The 21,094-nt window shown below is 37.7% G+C and overlaps 1 protein-coding gene across 3 annotated transcripts; it reads left to right on the top strand.

Moving 5' to 3' along the window:
- The first annotated feature begins 3,800 nt into the window (after nucleotides 1–3,800).
- Nucleotides 3,801–20,751, top strand: GJA5 (gap junction protein alpha 5). 3 transcript variants are annotated; one of them, XM_088144562.1, is made up of 3 exons: nucleotides 3,801–4,158; nucleotides 4,973–9,075; nucleotides 16,336–20,751. In XM_088144562.1, exon 3 carries the CDS (start codon nucleotides 16,361–16,363, stop codon nucleotides 17,462–17,464), a length of 1,104 nt encoding a protein of 367 aa, XP_088000688.1. In that variant the 5' UTR covers nucleotides 3,801–4,158; nucleotides 4,973–9,075; nucleotides 16,336–16,360; the 3' UTR covers nucleotides 17,465–20,751. The 3 variants fall into 3 exon arrangements, with proteins under 3 accessions (XP_088000688.1, XP_007438071.1, XP_025028823.1); XM_007438009.4 differs by lacking the exon at nucleotides 4,973–9,075 and having other exon boundaries at nucleotides 3,804–4,158; XM_025173055.2 differs by lacking the exon at nucleotides 4,973–9,075 and having other exon boundaries at nucleotides 3,804–4,158; nucleotides 16,105–20,751.
- The last annotated feature ends 343 nt before the right edge of the window (nucleotides 20,752–21,094 follow it).

Genomic DNA, 21,094 nt, shown 5'->3' with positions numbered 1-21,094 from the left:
TACTGTTTCAATTTCAGAGTCTGAACAGATGCATAAATACTCTTGAGGAGGAATACCACTGCATCTATCCAACATACCACTGAGGGAAGAGTATCCAAATATTCCAATGTAAAGGCTCTGCTATGAGATGCAACTATTGATATGATACAAATACTGTATTTGGGAATAGTGAAGGGAGGGTGCACAAGCTCCTTATAGCAGAGATGTGAAGTGTGGGTTCTCTTTGTAAATCAGGATTTAAAATTCTTTGTGTGAGCTCTCGCCAGGTTTCATCCAGGCTAGCATAGACACAAACTGTACCTGAGCCCATAGTGAGCCAGATCATCCTTTTTTTTTTTTTCCAAGGAAACTGGTATCTATCTGTCAAAACTAGCTGGACTAGGAAATCACCCCCTCCCCCAAAAAACTTGTTTCAATCATTACTTTGGCCAGCAGAGTTGTAATCAAGCCTCAACTGAAATGCAGTTGAGCTCTAGCTGGAGAAGTGTATTAGTGACAGAAGAGTGAATTCGCAGTGCCAGCAGCAGTAGTAATTGGCTGACCCATTTTAATTTCCCATAATCCTTCAAAGTGATGCTACTTCAAGGGTATTATGGGAATTAAGATGAAAGGAGATTCAGCTGTTTAGTGTTGGGTCAGGGAGGAAAAGTTATGAGGAGGGGGCAGTCAAGAGGAGGCTGTCTAAGGTTGCCAGAAGCTATTACCAGCTCTAAGATGGAAACAAATAATGCCATCACTCTCATGAGACAATCTGCATGCAAACAAAATGGCACCAAGAATGACTTTATGGAAGCAGAAAGTTACCCCCTCACCATTCTCTTCTAATGTTCTCCCATCATTAACCAGAATTCTATTAAGCTAATAAGGGTCATTAATGTTTCTGGCCCTACTGTGAGAGAGAAGAGAATGGAATTATTTTGTGTAGCAAAATAGGCAGGCAGGAATGTGGACTCTCAAAGAAGACTCCAACACAAAATTCTCTAGATGCCAGCACTGTAATGTTTAGTCTTCCAATGTGCAGCCAGTTTCTCAGCAAGCAGCTGTACTAAAATAGCAGTTTTCATGCCTCTCCTAACATATTCTGATTAGAAGTAATTTTACTGATTAGTAAAAGAAAAAAAGAAAAGTGGAAACAAAGCATTTTGGCATAACCATTCTGCTGTTAAAGTTGATGCCAGGTTGCTTACAAACAGACAACACTTTACACAAACTGGAGACTTGCTGGTGAAAAGCCACTGTCATCCACAAATCCATATTTTGATAGAGTTATTTTTTACAGGAAGACAAGTTCCTTCTCTAGGAAAAAAAAAAGCAAACATCTTCTACAAGGGAGGTTTTCCAATCAAGTGTAATGCAGTAGCCTAAAAAAAGAATATTGGATATATTTCAGTGGCTATATCTATGCTGCAGAAATATCTATTTTGGGAAGCCAGACTAACAACCTCTGGGATCTGCACTTGTGGTTAAGATCCTTCTATTTAGGAAGGTGTTCATTTTGCAGATAGTATACATTTTAATTGCCTGCTTTTCCTGAAAAAAAAATTTTTTTTTGGTAACTTTTTTGCCTTATCTTTGTTTTTTGGTTGAAATATTTAATTTTATATTAATTTTTATAAATAAGTAAGCCACTTCTGACTCTATTAATACATGAATAATAAAAAGTACATCTTCCATGTTGGGCATCATCCCACCAAGTTCAGACAGATTCTTTAACTTCTTTGTAATTTTCTAGCACCACTCATTATAGAATGTGTAGCTAATTTCTGGCCTTCTGCAACCTGTACCGTTCAGATATGAGGACTATAATCCTTACTGGTATGGTTAATCTTAAGGAATATTGATGATGAGGAGCACAGCCTACAAAACAAAGCCTACAAAGGCACCAACTTTGGGGAGGTCTCTTAACAAAGTAAACCGATACTTCTGTACTGCAACATATTTTCAAAAAGCTTAAAATTTCTTACCAGAGATGTTTGAAAGTGAAGGTCTCAAGCTGAGATGGGGACAAATCAGTCATTTTACATCAACCAAAGTTGTTAATCATTCAACATTTGGATTTTTCCAAATTTTGCAAGACAGTTTACATAAAAAAAAACCCCTATATTATGGGAAAGTCTAAGGGAAAATGAGAAATTCATTAAATAATGTTAAAATAATTATGGAGAATGTTCTTGAAAAACTAGGAAAGTTAGGCAAAAATTGGAAACAAAAATCCATATATCTAGAGAAATGTGCACCAAAATTCTTCCTGAACTTCAAAAAGAAGTTCTTGAGTTAGATTAACCAGTCTTCTTTGCTAAAAAAGAAGAAACTGAAATTGACTAATTCATCATCCATAAACATATGATACTGGTTGCTCCCACATCATCTCAACCATCACACAACTGTTTTGATTGCAAACAGGCTGCCTCCACTATTAGAGGGAATATGACTCCAAACCAGTTGCTGGGATGCACAAGTGGAAGGGTGTTACTCCTATAGGCATCTTGTGGGTCCAATGGGAAACAGCTTAAATAAGCCTTTGTTTTGACCCATCAAGGATCTTCTCATGTGCTTAAATTTATTGACTGTTTAGGGAAAATACTCTGTCCTACTCTATTCTCCATCCATGCCTATGTGCACCATAATGTGCCTATAAGAGATCTTGTCTCTTACATTTCTAAACTCTTCTACTATTTGTAAGCTATCAGTTTCTAACTGGTATGCAACACTGGATTAAAACTTGAAATATCATGTTTCAAAGCTACTATGAAGTCTTAGCTGAAGATCCTTCCTTCCTTCCTTCCTTCCTTCCTTCCTTCCTTCCTTCCTTCCTTCCTTCCTTCCTTCCTTCCTTCCTTCCTTCCTTCCTTCCTTCCTTCCTTCCTTCCTTCCCTTTTCTTTCAAGAGCTGAAAGTGAAAAGTTAGAGTATCACTGTTTGCTCTTTATGCACACATAACCTTTTATTTTGCCCACTACTGTATCAGGCTTTTCTGACAATATCAGAAACTTGCAAAAGCCTGATTACTGGAAATGATAGCAGGGCAGCTCAACACATCATAAGAAAAGACCTCTCTGTTCTAACACTTTCAACACTCTATTTCCAGCTATAGATGATTAAATAGAGGAGATAATACTCAGCCATCATACTATTTTACTTTGAGTTATTCTTAAGAGTGAAAACTACTTGTCATATATGGAAAAATGCTTAATAAGTTTAAGATAAAAAAGCGATGAACTTTTATTTTAAGAAATACTGATAAAATATACATCAAGGGCTCAGTCCTCTGGGACATTCTTCCCAACATTTTCACTTATAATCTAAAAGCAATTTATGAACATTCTTGTAGATAGTTTCCATAAATTTCAGTGAAGTTTGTGCAAGCAAATGTGGATTGTGCTCAAAGAGGCACAGCAGTAGGTTACTGTTTTCTCTGAATGGATTGGGAAGACTTTCTTTCACTTTTAAAACAAAGTTAATATGGAATCACTTAACTGGGAAAACACTGTGGAGAAGTGACCAATAAGGGCATTTAAACATTTAGCTTTAGAGGAAATCATATCACAGCCATATACTCTAACAAATACCACAACTATATTGCCACTAACATCTTACTTGCACTGCTGAACTGCTGGTTGGCTTAGATTCCAGTTTTTTTAAAGGTATAAACAAGATTGGGCATGTGAGCCCTGTGAATTTGTTTTTTAAAATAAATAGTCCATCCATCACTTTAGTCCAATTGACAAGTCCATTCCAGACCACAAGGGAGGAAACTAATAAACATTTAGTTACTTTGCTATTGTTTTCCGAAAACAATTTGACTTCCTTTGCGATAGCCCTGAATTCCTTCATTAAAAATAGAGAGGCTGAGAGCCAGAGGAAGTGCTTGGCTGGAGCCAAGTCACTGCTTACAATAAAGCTTTCTTGGGACCACGTTTATATCCTGATTCATGATGATGACTCTCTAGGAGGCTGACAGCTGCTGGGGCATGTCATACATCACGCAGAAGCTGGAAGACCCTCCACTCTACTTCTTTCAGGTTTTTTGGGATCCTTCAGCTAGCCGGCTAATCCCAGACTGGAAGGCTTGGAGCTCCAGCAACCAACTGAACTGTGTTTATCCCACTTAAAGTGTCCTACATCAGACAAGAATCCCTACTGGATATAAACAGAAAAGGTACAGTCCTGCAAACTCTAAAAGAGATCTGAAAGCTAATGTATTATTAGTAATTATATTATTGGCAACATTTTTAATTTGATATTTGTGGTTTTCTTCTGTCTAGTCAAAATTTAATGAAAGATATAAAAAACATCTTGTATGTATGTGTCCATGATTCTGTATCATTCTACACTTGCATAGTTACATTTAATTCAAGTATTAGCAGATCTTGTTGAATGCAAATATGAAGTTCTATAGTTTTTAAAGATGATGTTGCTACATGGTTTTTGGCAAATGATGTATTATTGCAAATGCATGTTCAGCAAGATAACCTGATAAATTAGAGGTTTTTTGCAAGTCTTGGCAAATGGGATGCTTCCATATGTAGGGCTCCTAGCCCTACCAATTAAAAAAAAAAATCTAATTGATTTTTTGTGGACAATTTTAAAAAGAGATAGAATTAGTGATGGGAGAACATAGCCAATGACTATACAAGATCCCCTAAAACTGTAATAATAACTGGAGTGACTGGATGATGAATGCCTTTTCTGGAAGCATTCTGTGTTCTAGTGCAGTTAATGGGATTTATCCTCAAGTAACTGTGCACAGCCACTGCCTATACTAGACAAACATTCATGAGAATGGCATGATAAAAAAGCTGAGGATTAGCAGCTATAGATAAGGAAATGCTGTTCAACAGCTATCACAAAAACCATTACAAGAGTCATATTTTAAGAAATATGTTTTCTTTTGCTTAACTATCCTGACATTTTGTTATTTAAATCCTTGATTTTGGCCCATAATGCAAAATAGATTGTTTGAATTGTTCCAGGACCTGCTGAACTATTAAATGGAGTCTCTGTCTGCTTTTGTGTTACTGTATGAAAGTGACTGACTAGTGAACCATGTGGACCGAAAATAGAATGAAGATAATGGTCTGGATTTAATACCAAGAAGTAATTTTCATACAAAGTAATGTTTCTTTCATCACCCTCAGAGCTGAAAACCTTGGATAATTACTGGAATAATTATCTATAATACTGTATGAAATGTAATGCACATAACAGCTGATGATTTTAATGGGGCATATATATGCACTATGCTTAGGCTACAAATCTATATTCATTTGAGAAGTCAGAATACTAATTACACAGCGGTCAGAGCTGTTAAGAATAGATTACAATTTTTATTGACTGCTGACCTGCAGCATCAATTTAATAAATCTGATAGTTGGTTAGCAGGAACAGCCATCACTTGATACTGACAAGCACATAATAGAAATCAAGAGCTGATGAAATATATTCACAAATTGGTATAGAATTAGGAAGTGATTTTTTTCTAGTTTTGTATGCCACCCACAGTCCACTCGAGTTGGGCAGCCAATAAATTTAAATAAATAAATAAATATGTTAAATCAATTAAATGTTGAATGGTGGTTCAGTTTTGAAATCTAGATTCACAAGAAATTTTGATTTCACAAGTTTGCCAGTTTCCCCTTGTAGCTCAAATGACTGAAAGAACAATGAAAGTCCAGTCCATCAGTGGATCAATTATATATTCATTGTGAGCAAGCAACTGCTGCACTGAGCAGAGATTGGACAAGATGATTTCTAAGGTCCCTTCCATTGCATGATCCTATGACCCCTGGATGTTCTTTGCCCATGTAGATGGAAACTACATCACCACAAAGAACCTCCCACAGAAAAGGAAATGAATGGTCAGAGCGTCAGCCTCAGAGCAAAGGGCCAAGAAACTGGAACCCACAAATTCAGCACCGTGATACATGCTGTCCAGACAGAACACCTGCCCAGGTTCATTGTCAAAGCTTGAAATACGGACAGTGTTTTTTTTAAAAAACCAGCTTCATTTTAAGTTGCTACCAAAAGGCAAATGAAAATGCTTGCACAAAAGGCAGGCAGCAGTGCAAAAGTGCCCTCATTCTCAGTATAGCCGTTCACACTTTGTCTGTTTTTCAGACTTTGGAGACTGGTGTCCTTGGCCCAATTCTTATCTCTTATCTCTCAGTCTGACAGACTACAAAGGCTGTTACAAGGGTCAAACAGATGGGGATAACCATGTATATAGGTTCAGGTTTTTTGAAAGATATATCCAGATAAATACATTTGGAAGATTATTTCTTTCAATTAATACATTTATAAATTGGTAGACTCTTTCCATTCTTTCAAGTGGCGAGAACTTAGTTCCTGGATATGAAAAGCTTTATGTGGATTTTCTTGGAAAGGAAGGTCATCACATTTTGTAAGATTTAACAATATATAGATTGAGCAGCAAAATCAACTGTCCTACACTGTATCTCCAAAGAAAGAAAACATACACACATACACACACACACACACACACACACACACAAACCTTCGCTGAGTTTCCTATCTTTGAGCCACTGACTCAGTCAAAAACGCAGCCTGAATACAAATGCCTTGGCCTTTTTTCACTTACACTTAGCTTCTCACTGGCTCAGGAAAAAGTGTGTGTGTATTCTACTTTTCTTAGGTCATTTTACCAACAGTCCCCTAAATCAAAGGTGTGCCAGGCAATAATGTCACTGAACATTAGACTCTGTTGCCTCTGGTCCCATTAATCCCTTACCATTTTCTTCCTTCATGCTTAGGACTTCCATATTAGCTCTAAGTCTCAGCTTTGCACAAACTTGTTCCATCTTCTCAAAGCAATATAAAAGGGATATTCCCATTTCATACTTACATCAGTTTTAAAAGCCCTATTTTTATGTTACTTCTGTTTTCAGCCTTCCAACGCTTCAGAGATTTTTTTCTTTTTTAATTAGATTAGAATATGTTAAGAAATTTAAAATCAACAAATTATGATACTCATTTTTAAAAAAATCAATATTCATTCAATGTATTATCTGACCAATATATTAATTCTCCCACCTTGTTTTTCCCCTTCCCCACTATCAGCATTATACACTTTTTCCCCATATTCAGGTCTTACAATGCTTTTTCACAATTGCTTTCCCCATTAACCCATCAACTTCCTATATATCACGTATCATGTATCAATCTACAGCTCTAAAACTACCTGGCCCTTGGCTTAAATGCCCTCTGTAAGAATCAGTTCCTGCATACACCAGAATCTCTATTACCAGCCTCCAAGTTGAAAAAAGCCAAAAAATGGGAAAAGCGTCCCTGACTATCAGTTCCATCTGCTGCTCTAACAGGAGCTGTGAATCCAGAATCACTCCAAAACCACAGACCTGCTGATTTAGGAAGAGTGCAACTCCTTCAGCATCAAAGTTGGAACCAATAGTGAGGCAGAATGATCACTGAAATATGGTAACTTGATCCTCAAGGGATTCAATCTGAGCTTGTTTTGAGCTCCATGCCCCACAGCCTCAAAGGACCAAGATAGACTTGAATGGCACCCCCAGTCTGGTCTAATGATACTTCAGCCCAACTTGATGGATTATCTCCCCCAGCAGCTTCATGTACATATTGCATAACATGGGGGAGAGGACCAAGTCCTATGGAACCCCACGTTGGAGCAAACATTAACATGATTACTCTTTCCGATGCATACCAACTGGAAATTTGGAAGGAGTGGGACCATTTTAAGTCCCAACCCTCACAGCAAGTTGATGGCATTGAACACCACCTAGACTTCCAATAGAACCAGGAGGGGTACACACCTTCCATTTAGATCATAATACAGGTCATCTTAATACAAAGGTGACCAGTGATGTATCCCTCTCATGCCCAGGTCTGAATGTTTACTCAAGAGAGTAATACAATCTATTTCCTCTAGGACCCTCCTTAGCTGACATGAACAATTTTCTTCTCCAAAACACAAGATTGGCAATTGGCTGATAGTTGTCAGAAATAGCTGGACTGAGAGATGGTCTCTTTAGAAGTGGGCATACCATACCACCTCCTCTTTCAAGGCAGCCTGCACTAACCCCTCCCTTAAAGAGACATTAACCCACTCCTAAATCCAGTCAAATATGACCTGCCCAGACATACAAACAAGTCATATGGGCCATGTATCAAGCCTACCAGTGACATAGTTCATGCCATAGAGGGCTCTGTCTGCTTCCTCAGTTTCTACAAGCTCAAAACAATCCCAGACGATCTTAAAAGACCTTACTGAAGTCATCTTGCCAGACATTCCCATTTCACACTCACTCAGATGCTGATAACAAGCTCCCAAAAGCATTTGCAAACTGCAGTTGGTGAGGATAACACAAAGGCAAACTATGTTGGGTTTTGGGGGATTGGAAATATATTGCAAATTGTACAGATTGTGGTATGGTAAGGCTTAGTATGAACAGTGCCTCAAAACCACCATTCTCATTAAACTGGTTGCTTTGCAAGCAAAGTTCACATGCTTCTGATTCTGTTTTTAACTTTCAAGCCATGCATCTGTCTTTTCCTCCCTAAGAAACACATCTTTGATAAATTTGCTGAATAAAGGATTGTTCTTTGATTGGTTGAGTTTGTCAGGAGTAACTGGGGACAATCAATTTCTGCCCCACCCATTAACATCAACCTTTTTTTTTTTTTAATGAGGGGGGGAAACTTTCTCATAGAGCTCCAACTGTAAAAGTACTAGCACTGTTTCTCAGTTTCAAAGCACACTTGAAAAGCAGTACTTGCTTTTTTGACAACCAAAAGAGCACAACTAAAAACCAGCACATACAGCAGCATTCATACAGGAACAACTGTAAACATAGACCACGGAGGAAGAAAGAAACCTATAAAGTTACTAATTTTGCTTTAAAAAGTATCTAGCAAAGGGGTGAGCAAGACACATGACGGAGAAGTAAATGCACATATAAAGAGAGAAGATGGTAAGTCTTCTGCAGATGGAGAAAAATGAATAAAGGTAAAAATCCTGAACACAAAATCTTAAGGCTCTATATTGGATAAAAAGAACAACTAATTTCAGGAGGAAAGAACTTAGGTAAGTAAAAGTATTGTTTGAAAATCATCACAAACAGAAAGCTGGATTTCAATAAGATGGTAAAATTGTAGTCACTTCTATCTTGAGACAAAGAAATGTATTCTAAAAAACAATTAAGAAGGTAAATTGGTAGCTTTTAAGAATATAAGAATTTGATTTTTTTATATTAAATTTAAAATATCTTAAAGTACATTAGCAGCCATGATTAATTTAGAGATATAACATGTTCCCTTTCATTGCCTAGATTTAAACTCATGTCAGAATGAGTGGAGGAATAATTCTTTCTGAGTTGGGAAGCAATTTTGGGCCAATACAAGAATGAGCACAAGCAGTGCTTTAACTTTATATGTATTAACTTCATCTTTAACTCATTTATGCTCCTTTTGTTAGTCAACACTAGTCATCTTCACTTGGAAGGTATTTTCAGAATTATAGTTTCAACACATTTGAGGGGCAAAGGAGGTTGTGAAAGCTTGAATGTATTCTCCTGTTTATATAACCACAGAAATCTATAATAATTGGCTGTTATAATAACAGCCAATAATAATATAGCCTTATAATAACCCTTTGCTGTTGTGGAAATGGGTTACTGCTATTGAATTTTAGAGGGGAGGGGGAGTTTTATTTTCATGAGGAAGAGTTTTATAGAATGTTGCTTTTAGCTCCTTCCAGAGTATTGAAATTGACAGTGCAGTCCTATACATTTTTGTTCAGGAGCCAGTTCCAGTTGCTCAGGAGTTTGGAAAAGACTGCAGTTTTCTGCCTCCTGATTTGAGGCTTACATCTGACTAATAATGTAGAGAGGTGTACTATCAAATAGTCTATTTGCATGCTGATTTTTTGTCCCATACACTTCTAATTTTAGAAAACCAGTGAGCACATTCTCCTATGATTTGGAAGCACAACAGAGTTGATTAACTGCAAGCTAGAGATGAGCCATAGCTTGTAGAACTAATACAATAAGTACTTTTATTTCTTGAGATTTATAATAAAATGTACATAGAAAGCCAAGACTTGCTATTAATATGTGCACGCTGCTTTTATGTGGTCTGGTTGAAAATATTTCTTTCCCTTTGTATTTCTAGAGTGCTAGAATTTGCCTCATCAGAATCAGAAGTGCCATTTAATTAGCATTGCCTGCAATTCATTAAAAAAATCTGTAGCAAACTGAAAGAATGCAAATGCCAAATACCAAGTGAAATATAATTTTGGAATTTCCAAGTTTTTTGGATATAATATCAGATTATCTAAATTAGTCAAAGAAAGAGGAGTAGGAACTGGAGAAGTTTTGGCTTAAGGATAGCACGATAGACGAACTTCCTGGAATAGTGAGGATTCCTCCACCATTCTAACCTAGCTATATGTATCTGATACCTCCACCTACCCCCAAATGTGGATTTCCATTCCAAGAGTTATCAGCAATGGCCATACTGATTGGGGAATTCTGAAAATTGGTCCACACGTGTGCGTGTGGGGGGAAGCATGTAGGTTGGAGAAGGCTGCTCTAACTATTAGGTGGCATTGGAGGCTTAATCGGGCAACAACTTAAATTAAAAGATAAAGATGCCTCTCTGTATCAAGTACAGCTCCATGCAATTTTTGTGGCAACAGTACATCTTCTGGGATTTTTTTTTTTCCAGTTTCCCAGGCTGGCCCCAGCTTTAGAGACTAGACATGGTCAGCCAGGTGCTGTCAGCATATATGTCTTTTTCCAAAAAGATTTTTAAATACAACATTTACCCTAGCACTGATAGAAATATATGCCTTGTGAAGCAGAGAATGAAAAATGTGATCATTCATGTATTAGCTAAGCTGTAGCTTCTTATTAGCTGATATATAAGGAAATGTAAAAGGAATAATAACTAGTTAGGCAAACTTACCTACTCACAACTTCTATCAATTTTTTTCTATGTGAAATTTGAAATGATAAGATTCATGATCACTTGGGAATTATGCAAAGTATAAATATTGCATTCTTTTTATCACATTTTATTTTATTCTTCTATTTTGCCCTTGGAATGCTAAAGCTAGAAGGATTTGGAAACATGATACAATCTGCTGTTATTTTTCTTTCAGTTCTTACTTTCTTTGGCTTGAGAGCAAATTTCACACATCCTTCTCCACTGTCCTTGTCTCCTTTGTCACATGGCACTAAAAAAAAAAATAGAAACAATGAACAGTTTATATGTCCTGAAGAAGAATAAATTGTGCTCCATTTCTTTGGTAATGAAGCAAAGAAATTCCTTCTTTTTTTATCAATATAACTAGTAATCTTGCTTTCCTCCTTTAGAAAGAAAAGTTGAAAGTCAAAAAAATTGTGGATATTAAAAATCCATAATGCTCTGCAGAATGTGTAGGTTACATCTGCTATTTTATACTGGGATCAAGTTGCTCCTATCATTAGCAGCAAAATAAATAATAAAAATGTTGCTAGGAAATTTCATTAATCTAGCAAAGTTGCAACAGAATTTAAATATGGGATTATTGTCACATATAAGTAAGAAACACCTGTCCATGTATGTAACATACCAGAGGTGGGCAGAAAGTATATTTTGCATGGGTTTCTTGACCTTTAGCTGTTTAATGAGAGTGATCATAATTTTTATTTGCAATATAGTTGGCTATATAGAACAAATACTGCTACTGCTCCAGAAGACCTTTACAATTATACTCACAGGGCTTTGTCAATCATCAGCTACACTACACCTTCCCCAGCTCCCTCAATACTCCCAATTCTTAATTTATACCATGAGCTGAAGCATATCTGGTGTAAACGGGGGGCACTTGAATCCAGAATATGAGATACAATAAACCTCCAAAATATTGTTCTCATCACTCTCTTGCAAATTCATATCTGAGGTTGGGAGATAGTGCCAGAAACCCTCCCCCCTCACTTAGTTCTTGGATGTATCCTTTAACAATAATGCAACAAAAAGATAACTGTCTATTATACATGTGGATATATTTCACACTTGACAGTGTGTGCACCAATTGTAGCTCTGTGTTTCCTGAGCCCTGGAGATTGTGACATGCTCTATTATGGGCTAGAGCCCACTTTATTTTATGCATGAGATATTATATCACCAGTTGGGATACACTGGTCAGGGGAAAGAGAGAAAATGAAAGGAGATGAAAAGATTATAGACCACAATATTTATCGAATTTAGTAGTAAAATCAAGAAGGAGGAATCTGAAGGAGGAAAAAGAGATAAGGGGATCATAAGAGGGAGAGTTAGGAGTGTGTATTATTAGAGATACAATGAAAGAATGGGGACTCTCTTACTGCTCTGGAAGAATCTAGTTTAAGTTGCAGTTACTGCTTATATTAAGCTGTGAGTTGTTTCTTTAATTATCTAAACAGATTACATGAAACACAGAAGATGCGCACTCAGTGATACTTTTCTGCAAAGCTTCAGCATATAAACACATAACACAAGTATTTATAATGTCCTTCTAAGGCTAAAGATCATACTGCCTTTAATTATCCCCATCTTTAAAATGTATTCTTAAAAGAGAAAATGTCCATGTTGCTGGCTGCAAACTAGTAAAACTTGGAAAAATTCAGCTGCAACAGCTGTAACCTTTTGATTCCACTGCCTTAGAACTATGCCAATATTTCCTAATCTCTCTAGGTTCATCAAAATTATTTGACTGTTCTCACAGACGTATCCGACACCTCCCAATTTAGTACCAGCCCTATGATTTACAAGCTTAGTTGTATACTGGTTAACTTGACACTGAAGTCACTGATAACGAACAAACAAAACTAGACCTAACACCCATCTGGGCAGCAGCCTCTTGTATACTCACACCCAAGGTCATTATCTGCCACTTAGCATTATCCTTTGGTTACAGTCTGAAGCTAGTTTCTCAAGTATTCAGCAGAACTTTGGTGCTAGAATTTATTTAAAGCTGCATACACTTCAAACAAATCTGGAATCAGCACATCTGTCAAGCATTCTAATTTCAGTGCAGCTGAAAAATCAGTCAATTAAAAAACAACAACACAGATTTCCAGTTACATTATTTCCAGATTGTGCCTATAGGTAGCATTTTTGTAGCAGTAATGTGAGAACCAATTTTTATTCTATTATATCTCCTTCCTACTTTTTGACAAAAGCCTCTAGGTAGCTTGCAAAATCAATTTCTCAAAAATACAGGATCAAAGCAACCAAATAAAGCACTTGGGTCAGGTGATACATTATGTGGGTGGCAACAATATTTTTGTCACGCCTTGGTATCGCCCCAGTCCATCTAAGCTAATGATCTCACTTACTGCTGCAACCTGAATAGACAGCCCAAAATGGTTGACACAATTCTCAAGAACAGGCAGGACACTATTAATGACCAAAGACAGCCTTTCATTTTTCCTGAAGTGCATTTGCTGCTGCAGAGCAAGAAGACCTGGTCCTAAGGAGGCTTCTGTCTCTTGGAGAAGAATGTTTCATCTGGAGGTCAGCAGTTTATGGCTGCTGCTTCCCTGAAACAGAAGGGACAGCTCAGGTGCCATTTCCAGCAGTTCCTGGCAGCAGCTCTCCCTGTTTTTGCTTTTTATACTTTTCTTTCTCTCTTTTCTATACTTTTTTTCTTTTCTATACCTTTTTTTCCCTATACTCTCTCTTCTATACTTTTCCTTCTCTCCCTGGTTCCCCACCCCACTCCCAAGATGGGGTGTTTATTTTTTTCTTTCCCATTATTACTTCAAATTTGCATCTTTTGTGTGTGTGTTTCTTGCTTCTATTTTTTTCTCTCTCCATTTTCTCGTCTGCGATTTCCTACCATTCTATCTCCCATTATTTCTTCCATATTCCTCTTTTTCCTTTCCTTCTTTCAATTGTTCTTCACAGCTTCAACCAAAACTGTAGCTAACAGTATTGCCAAATTAATACATGTGTGCTTGGAGAAATCAGGAAATGAAAGAACCAGGATTGGTGGAATATGCGGTCAGTCTCAGTAGATCTGTTGAAAGTATGTTCCATTGAATTCCATGGGACTTACAAGCTGTGTTGGTTCCCATATGAAGGAAGCAAGGAAAAGGCAAACATTGGATTAACAAACTGGTTCAACATGCTGTGGGCACACAAGTGGGCTGCCAATTAGGATTTACGTCAGGTTACGCCACAGCTATGGCCAGCATTAGGGTGCCATTACAAACATAACAATGGTACAAGCTTTGCCTGATTTCTCAAAGAAACAGATGTTTCTGCTGAGAAAATTATTCCCAAATAGAAAAAATCCAGTTTGGATCATCACAGAGTTAATCATTACAAAAATTAATTGGAAAGAAATATTTTTTTCATCCATCCATCTCACAGAGCCTTTATATGTTTATAAATATCCAACAGCATACATTAATTATGATATGGGCATCTAAGCAAGTGAGGAGGAACAATTTTGCAATAAGTAACTGTATAATTGGTTCCAGTCAAGGGATGACAGTCTTAAATGTTAGAACAACAAAAAGGAATAAACCCTAGAAAAAACTGTCCCAGGTCACATATGAAACCGAAGTTAAACACCTTCAATACTTTCCCTTTTGAACAAGCCTTTTTGCTTAAAAACAGGAAAACTAAGCATGCTTAGTATCAATCAATCCTTTGTAGCCACATACGGTCTCTTCTTCTCATTGCAAGGTGACTTTATTTTGTCAAGCATATGCACAAAGGATCCAACATGCACTCTATTTCTTTTTTCCAGACCTGCATTAATCATCAATTACATTTAGTTCCAGCTGATGGAAAAAATGGACTCACATTAAGATATGCATAAGGTCATACTTACTGCCAACCCTGTTCTGTAGGTTGAGTAGTAACATTTAGTCACCTTTCTTGTGAGGAAAATAGTAGTGTGAGCTGTCAAGGGCTCCTATTTATATTTCAGCTTGTTCAACTTCAGCTAGGCCTCTCGGGGTTTTTTTTCAAAGTAAAAGAAGTATCTGTTCCTAAGGCAGAGAATAGACTTTTTTGTACAACAGGAGTTTTCTGAAGCAGAAATTTATATGGGGTGGGATGCCCCCCCCCCATTGTGAGTTCTTCAAAGGAATTGACAGTGCTCATTGGGACAACAAATAATGGTACATTGTGGCTTTCCCCCCCCTCTCATTCAATGCATGAGATCACACAAGTGACATGAGGGTATAACTATGAATCCTTTGGAAAGGAAAACATCCTTTCCTTCAAAGAAAGTAACAAAAGATTTGTTGGATGATCCTGAAGAGAGTCATGGACATTTCAGATACAACATCTATGAATGCTTCCTGATTAGGATTTCATTTTGAAGTCACTCTGCCTCATCCTTAGGATATAAACAGGGACTAAACCACTGTGTCTCCCATTTATAATAAGCTGTTTCTCTGGATGGAGGTGTATAGTATTACCAGGCAAACGATGTTCTGTAGCTATTCCATCTTTGCCTTTTTAATTATTTTTCTTTTGCAAGAAAAAGTGATGGCAGAAGCAATGGAAAAAAAAGGGGGAGAGTGAGCAATAGAGGACTGCAACATCTAACCCCTTAAATCAGACAGACAGATTGTATAATATAGCCTCAGTTGGAAACACTAACCCATGCTTTCCTATTCATCTTCTGTCATTTTTCTTTTAACCAAGAAAAATCTATTAGAGTCAGAGATGGACAGCTATAAAACAGTTTATGACTGACAGTGCTAAGAACCCTTGGAGTCTTTCTTCACTAGTGTTTCTCAGTGGAACCTAGCTCTTCCTGTAGTGAGAGAAAGTGGGCTGGCATTGTTGTATCTTCCCACGCTATCCAGGTGTGTTGGGGCCACCAGAGAAGAGAGTGGGATGATGATGCTTATATGATAGTCTAAAGCCCGAGAATATGAATAAGTAAGGCTCAAATCAAAGGGTGTATCACTTAACTTCCTGAATATCTTTTGACACAATCATCCTGTTTTTCCATACTGCACTGATTTAATGTTAAGACATTGCAAACAGATAATCTGCTTCCGTTATTATCTTTGTGATAATCTACCTTTTAATGTGGTATTTTAATGCCTTTAATGTTTTTTAGAGGCACTCCATTTACAAAGGCTAACAGCCTTGCCCAATGTGTCACCCAGATGTGATGGACTTCAACTCCAGTAATCAGTTATACACTGCATTACCAATGGCCATCAGGAAAAAGAATCCAATAGATCTGGAGGGCATCAAGTTGGGGAAGGCTTCACCATGCAAATAAGTAAGTAAGTAAGTAAGTAAATAAATAAAACCATAACTCCCTCTTTTGCTCTTTTACCCTCAGACACCAGTCTCCCAACTAAGTAAACATGGGTGATTGGAGCTTCCTAGGAGAATTCCTTGAAGAAGTCCATAAACATTCAACAGTAGTGGGGAAAGTCTGGTTGACTGTCCTTTTTATCTTCCGGATGCTTGTCCTGGGCACAGCTGCAGAATCTTCCTGGGGAGATGAACAGTCTGATTTCAAATGTGACACTCAGCAACCTGGTTGTGAGAATGTTTGCTATGACAAAGCATTTCCAATCTCCCACATCAGATACTGGGTCCTTCAGATTATCTTTGTCTCCACACCATCCCTGTTGTACATGGGTCATGCAATGCATACTGTGCGCATGCAGGAGAAGAGGAAACTTAAAGAGGCCAAGGAAGGATCAAGGACAATCCAGAGCAAGTGTGACTCTTTTTCCCAGCAGGATTATCCAGCACCAGAGAAGGCAGAACTGTCCTGCTGGGATGAACCCAGTGGGAGGATAATTCTTCAGGGCACTTTGCTCAACACCTATGTCTGCAGTATTTTAATCCGTACCACCATGGAGATTGCTTTCATTGTTGGGCAATATATGCTATACGGAATCTTCCTGGAGACCCTCTACGTCTGTCACCGGCAGCCCTGTCCTCATCCAGTCAACTGTTATATCTCTCGGCCAACAGAAAAGAATATCTTTATCATTTTCATGCTTGTGGTAGCAGCCTTCTCTCTCTTCTTAAGCCTGGCTGAACTCTATCACTTAGGATGGAAGAAAGCCAAGCACATCTTCTCTCAGAAAATCAGCCCTCCTCCAGCAATTGCCAAACTGGAGGGAGACTCTCAAGTGAAGACAGATGAAAGCTGCACCCCTCCTCCAGATTTTAATCAGTGTTTGGACAACCCTACTGGGAAATATATCAGCCCTTTCAGTAACAAAATGGCCTCTCAGCAAAACACAGTCAACTTTGCAACAGAGAGAGTTCACAATCCAGATGATACAGGTGGAGAAGTCCCCTTTATCCAAGTAAACTACATGCAACATCCAGAAGCCAGTATAAATTCTGCACCAAATTTGACCCCCAATGGATGCTTTCAGAACAAACGCAGACCCAGCAAAACCAGCCACACAAGCAGCAAGGCAAGGTCTGATGACTTGTCAGTGTGAGGTGCTTCTAGTGAAGCTAGAGGAAGGGAAGATGCTGTTATGGCAAATCCCTGCAGTTAAGTTTTTGAAATCCTGCCAGTCTAAACTCCAGATCAGTTAGCCAATTAATTCAAGTTTAGTTGACATATTCCAAAAAAGCTTTTTGCATGCTTTGAATCCATTACTGTTCCAAAAGAACTGTTGCATTTCAAAACAGCAAAGCAGCTTTGGCAGTTACATGGAGTTCTTATGCTTAAGGTGATTATCTCATAATCCTCCACCTTTAAGACACTGCAACTTCCCCAAGAACCTTGGGTATTGTAGTTTGGGGACAATGCTGAGGAGTCTCTGTTCCAAGCCCTTGCAAGAATTACAGTTCTCAAGAATTTTTGACTGGACTCAGGAAGAGAATCAAGTTGTAATTCTGGAGAAAAACTCAGGGCATTTTCACAATCCTCTATGGGATTAGCTCCAGGCTGAATGGATTTCATGCTGTAATCTGTTTTTTTGAATTGAGTCAGTTTATTTCTGACTCTACTCAGGTTTATTTAAAACTATTGAAAAAAATACTTTTCTTTTAAATCATGGAGGTTCTGCAGACTTTCTGGGCAGCCTATTTTCTCACTGGTGATAACTATTGTCTTACTCTTCCTCTCAGTTCCTGGGCTCAAACTAGCCATTACTACTCAACTCCATAGAAGTTCAAAGTCCTGTTCACTAACCTTGACTCTTCTCCATGCATTGTTTACAATATGCCTCTCCCTCTCCAAATCCAGCCACCACAGTCATATTGCAAGCATGGATACAGCTACTGGGAAAAGGCAGAACAGGTTTTACAAGTGATGGGGGCATTTAAATGCAAACATGGAATAGTGGCAGAGTGGTTAAGAAGCCTTTGGGCGATGCCAGATGTTTCGCTTAGTTTTTCTTTTACAACTGAACTTTCCTCCCCTATCTTCCCACCATTGCTGCTTTTCAGATTGTTTTGCCAGCCACAACACCAATGCATATAAACCCATACACTGAAAACACATGGATAAAAGGGCAGTAACAATTTCTTGGAATTCATCTTTGTGTGGAATGGGATGAGGGGATTTTATTATTCCACAGCTGATAGCAACTCAGAGGATGGAACACTTGAAGTACATTTGACATTCTCCTTTTGGTAAACTAGAGGATGAGCACTGATTGACTCATGGGGGTTCCTGAATTTTCTATGTTTCAAAGACAACAGATGTGAAGACAATAGCAGATCAGATTAAAAATGCTTTGTGAGGGATTTGGGGGAAGGCTATGTGGAAATGTTACTGATGTGGAATTTGCAATCTAAATTTGCAACCATGCTGTGTATCATGTTGTGAGGTATGTAGAAAGGAGCCAGGATACATAGCACTACTTTTTTCTCTCCTGTGAGATGAAGCTCAAGCACTGTAATTCTAATTTACAATGCAAACATGGGGCCAAGGTCTACTCCACCTCTCTTAAAATCATTAGACCATTTGCAAGCACTGTAACAAGTAATCTCCCTCCTGTTGGAAAAGTAAAATCTCAAAATCGTTGAGACAAGAAATTCTTCTTGTCTCAAAACTATGTAGAACACCATGCTAATACCAAGTAAAATACAATGAATTCTACTTGAATTTTTGATATATTTGTCTATAATAAATCTAGAAGTCTGAATGGCCTCATATTAAATATGCACCATCTCAGCAAGATAGCAATTGAAAATACTTTTTTTGAGTTATTTCAACAAAAATATTTACTTGATATAAGGTTTCCCACTGAAATTAATACTCTTATATGAAACATGAATTAATTCTCCGTGGAACACTAATAAATTGTGGGGTTTTTTTAATGTCATACTCTTTATTCTTCATTTAAAAGTTAGGAACACAACCACATCAAGGAACAAAAAAGGAAACATAAGATCACAGAGGCAGATAATCTTACCACATCCAAACACCATGTTTCTCTTTAGTAGATTTTTTAGCATGAGGGGGTCATAGGATGACAGCTGTTAGTGATGTTATAACATCCTGTGAAAAGATAGGCTCAAATTGGAAAGGTAGGTTTTCATGGAGTTTTTAGGAATTTTCCTTTCAGTTTCAGGTGTGGACCATTTTCTCACAACAGAAATGTGCTAAGCCTACTCTGAAGACTTACTGCACTTTTTTTTTTAGCTTTCTGACAGAAAGCTGTCTATTAATTTTCAACAATTTGTGATAGAATTTTACTGGTATGATCCTATTGAGGTCAGAACATGCCTAAAAAGTTGACCACATCTGTTTATGAAGTCAACAGTACCAATATCAGTTCTAGTTGTTGCTGAATAATTCCTGTGGTGAAATAGGTAAGCAGAAGACACTAGTAGGAGATGAAAACTGGGGTAGCAACAGGAGGCATAGTCAGGCAATTAAAGAAGGCAAGATAATCTTTAAGCAACCAAATCAGAAGATCCATGTTCAGGAGTTGGGGATGGCTGATAAACAATTTTTATAGCATTTCTAGCACAATCTAAATTCATGCCAGACCTACAGGAAATACAAATTTCAGGTGATAGTTGTTTCTGCAGCTTTCTTTGGGAAATAGAAAAACCAGGTCCTGGACTTCAGATATCTGACTTCAAGCTGCAGAGGTGCTAGAAATGTCTGAATTTCTTTACAGGAAGCCAAAGGCCCTGATCCTTCATCTAAGACCTTAACAATTGATTCACATCCACTTATTAAGTCACTAGAGATTTTGCTCACACATGACTATTTTGACTGGGATTTTTTTACTATGGGATATTAACTAGTGGGTCAGCTATGATTAATTCTTTTTTCCTTTAAAAAGCCCGTGAACACTGATTTAGAGTAGATGTTCCACTCAATACCATACAAGAAACATTTAATTTGCTCATGTGGACCAGAATAGTTTGAGCATCAGTCTGAATGGAAGCAAGCTAAGGAAATTCATTTCATCTTCTACTTGTAACAATGTGCTCCACTTCATTTTCTAAAATATTTGTTTTCACAGTGTCATATATGGTGCACAAGTGATTGAAGAGATAGGAAATTAGTGCCCTCACTGTTTTCAAGGCAAATGAGTATTTCCTCCTGTTTCTAGGGAAGGAAAGTAAGGGCACTGGGAGTATTTGTTTTTGTGCTAAAGGACTTGAGAAAGGCTAAAGAAAGTTTGTGTCTTTAAGCTTCCTTTCTTTATGGTCTCTATTTTCCTGTGTAATGTAAACTCCAGATGGGAAAATGCATGTTATCTTTGATCATGTACTGTGTCTTGTTATGTTTTAATAAAGTTTGGGTTAAAACTTGTCTTACTGGGATTTTTATCCTTAAGATGATTTAAGTAGGAGAGTAACATTTCACCTAGGGAGTTGCCCTCTTTGGATTCCTGTCACCCCAAAAGCTGACCTTCAAAAAACATCACAAATTAAAACGGCTTCATCATTGGAATGAGGAAAGCCCAACAAGGTAGCTGCATTTGTTTTTGATACAAAAACTCAGCAAAAACTCCCAGCTTCTGTCCCCAGGCACATTAAAGGCACATTTATCAGGGTCTATGTTTCTACAACCAGGATCCAAGTCACCAGGCCTCTTTTTCTTTCAGAAACTGCATTTCTGAGATTAAAGGTAGAGATGAGTTCAGCTGCAACAG

This window comes from Python bivittatus, unplaced genomic scaffold, assembly GCF_059951505.1.
Source record: "Python bivittatus isolate LINGU-HERP-01145 unplaced genomic scaffold, Pbiv_v1 ctg000350_np1212, whole genome shotgun sequence".
Taxonomy (NCBI): Eukaryota; Metazoa; Chordata; class Lepidosauria; order Squamata; family Pythonidae; genus Python; species Python bivittatus.
This window is presented reverse-complemented; position numbering and strand designations above follow the sequence as displayed.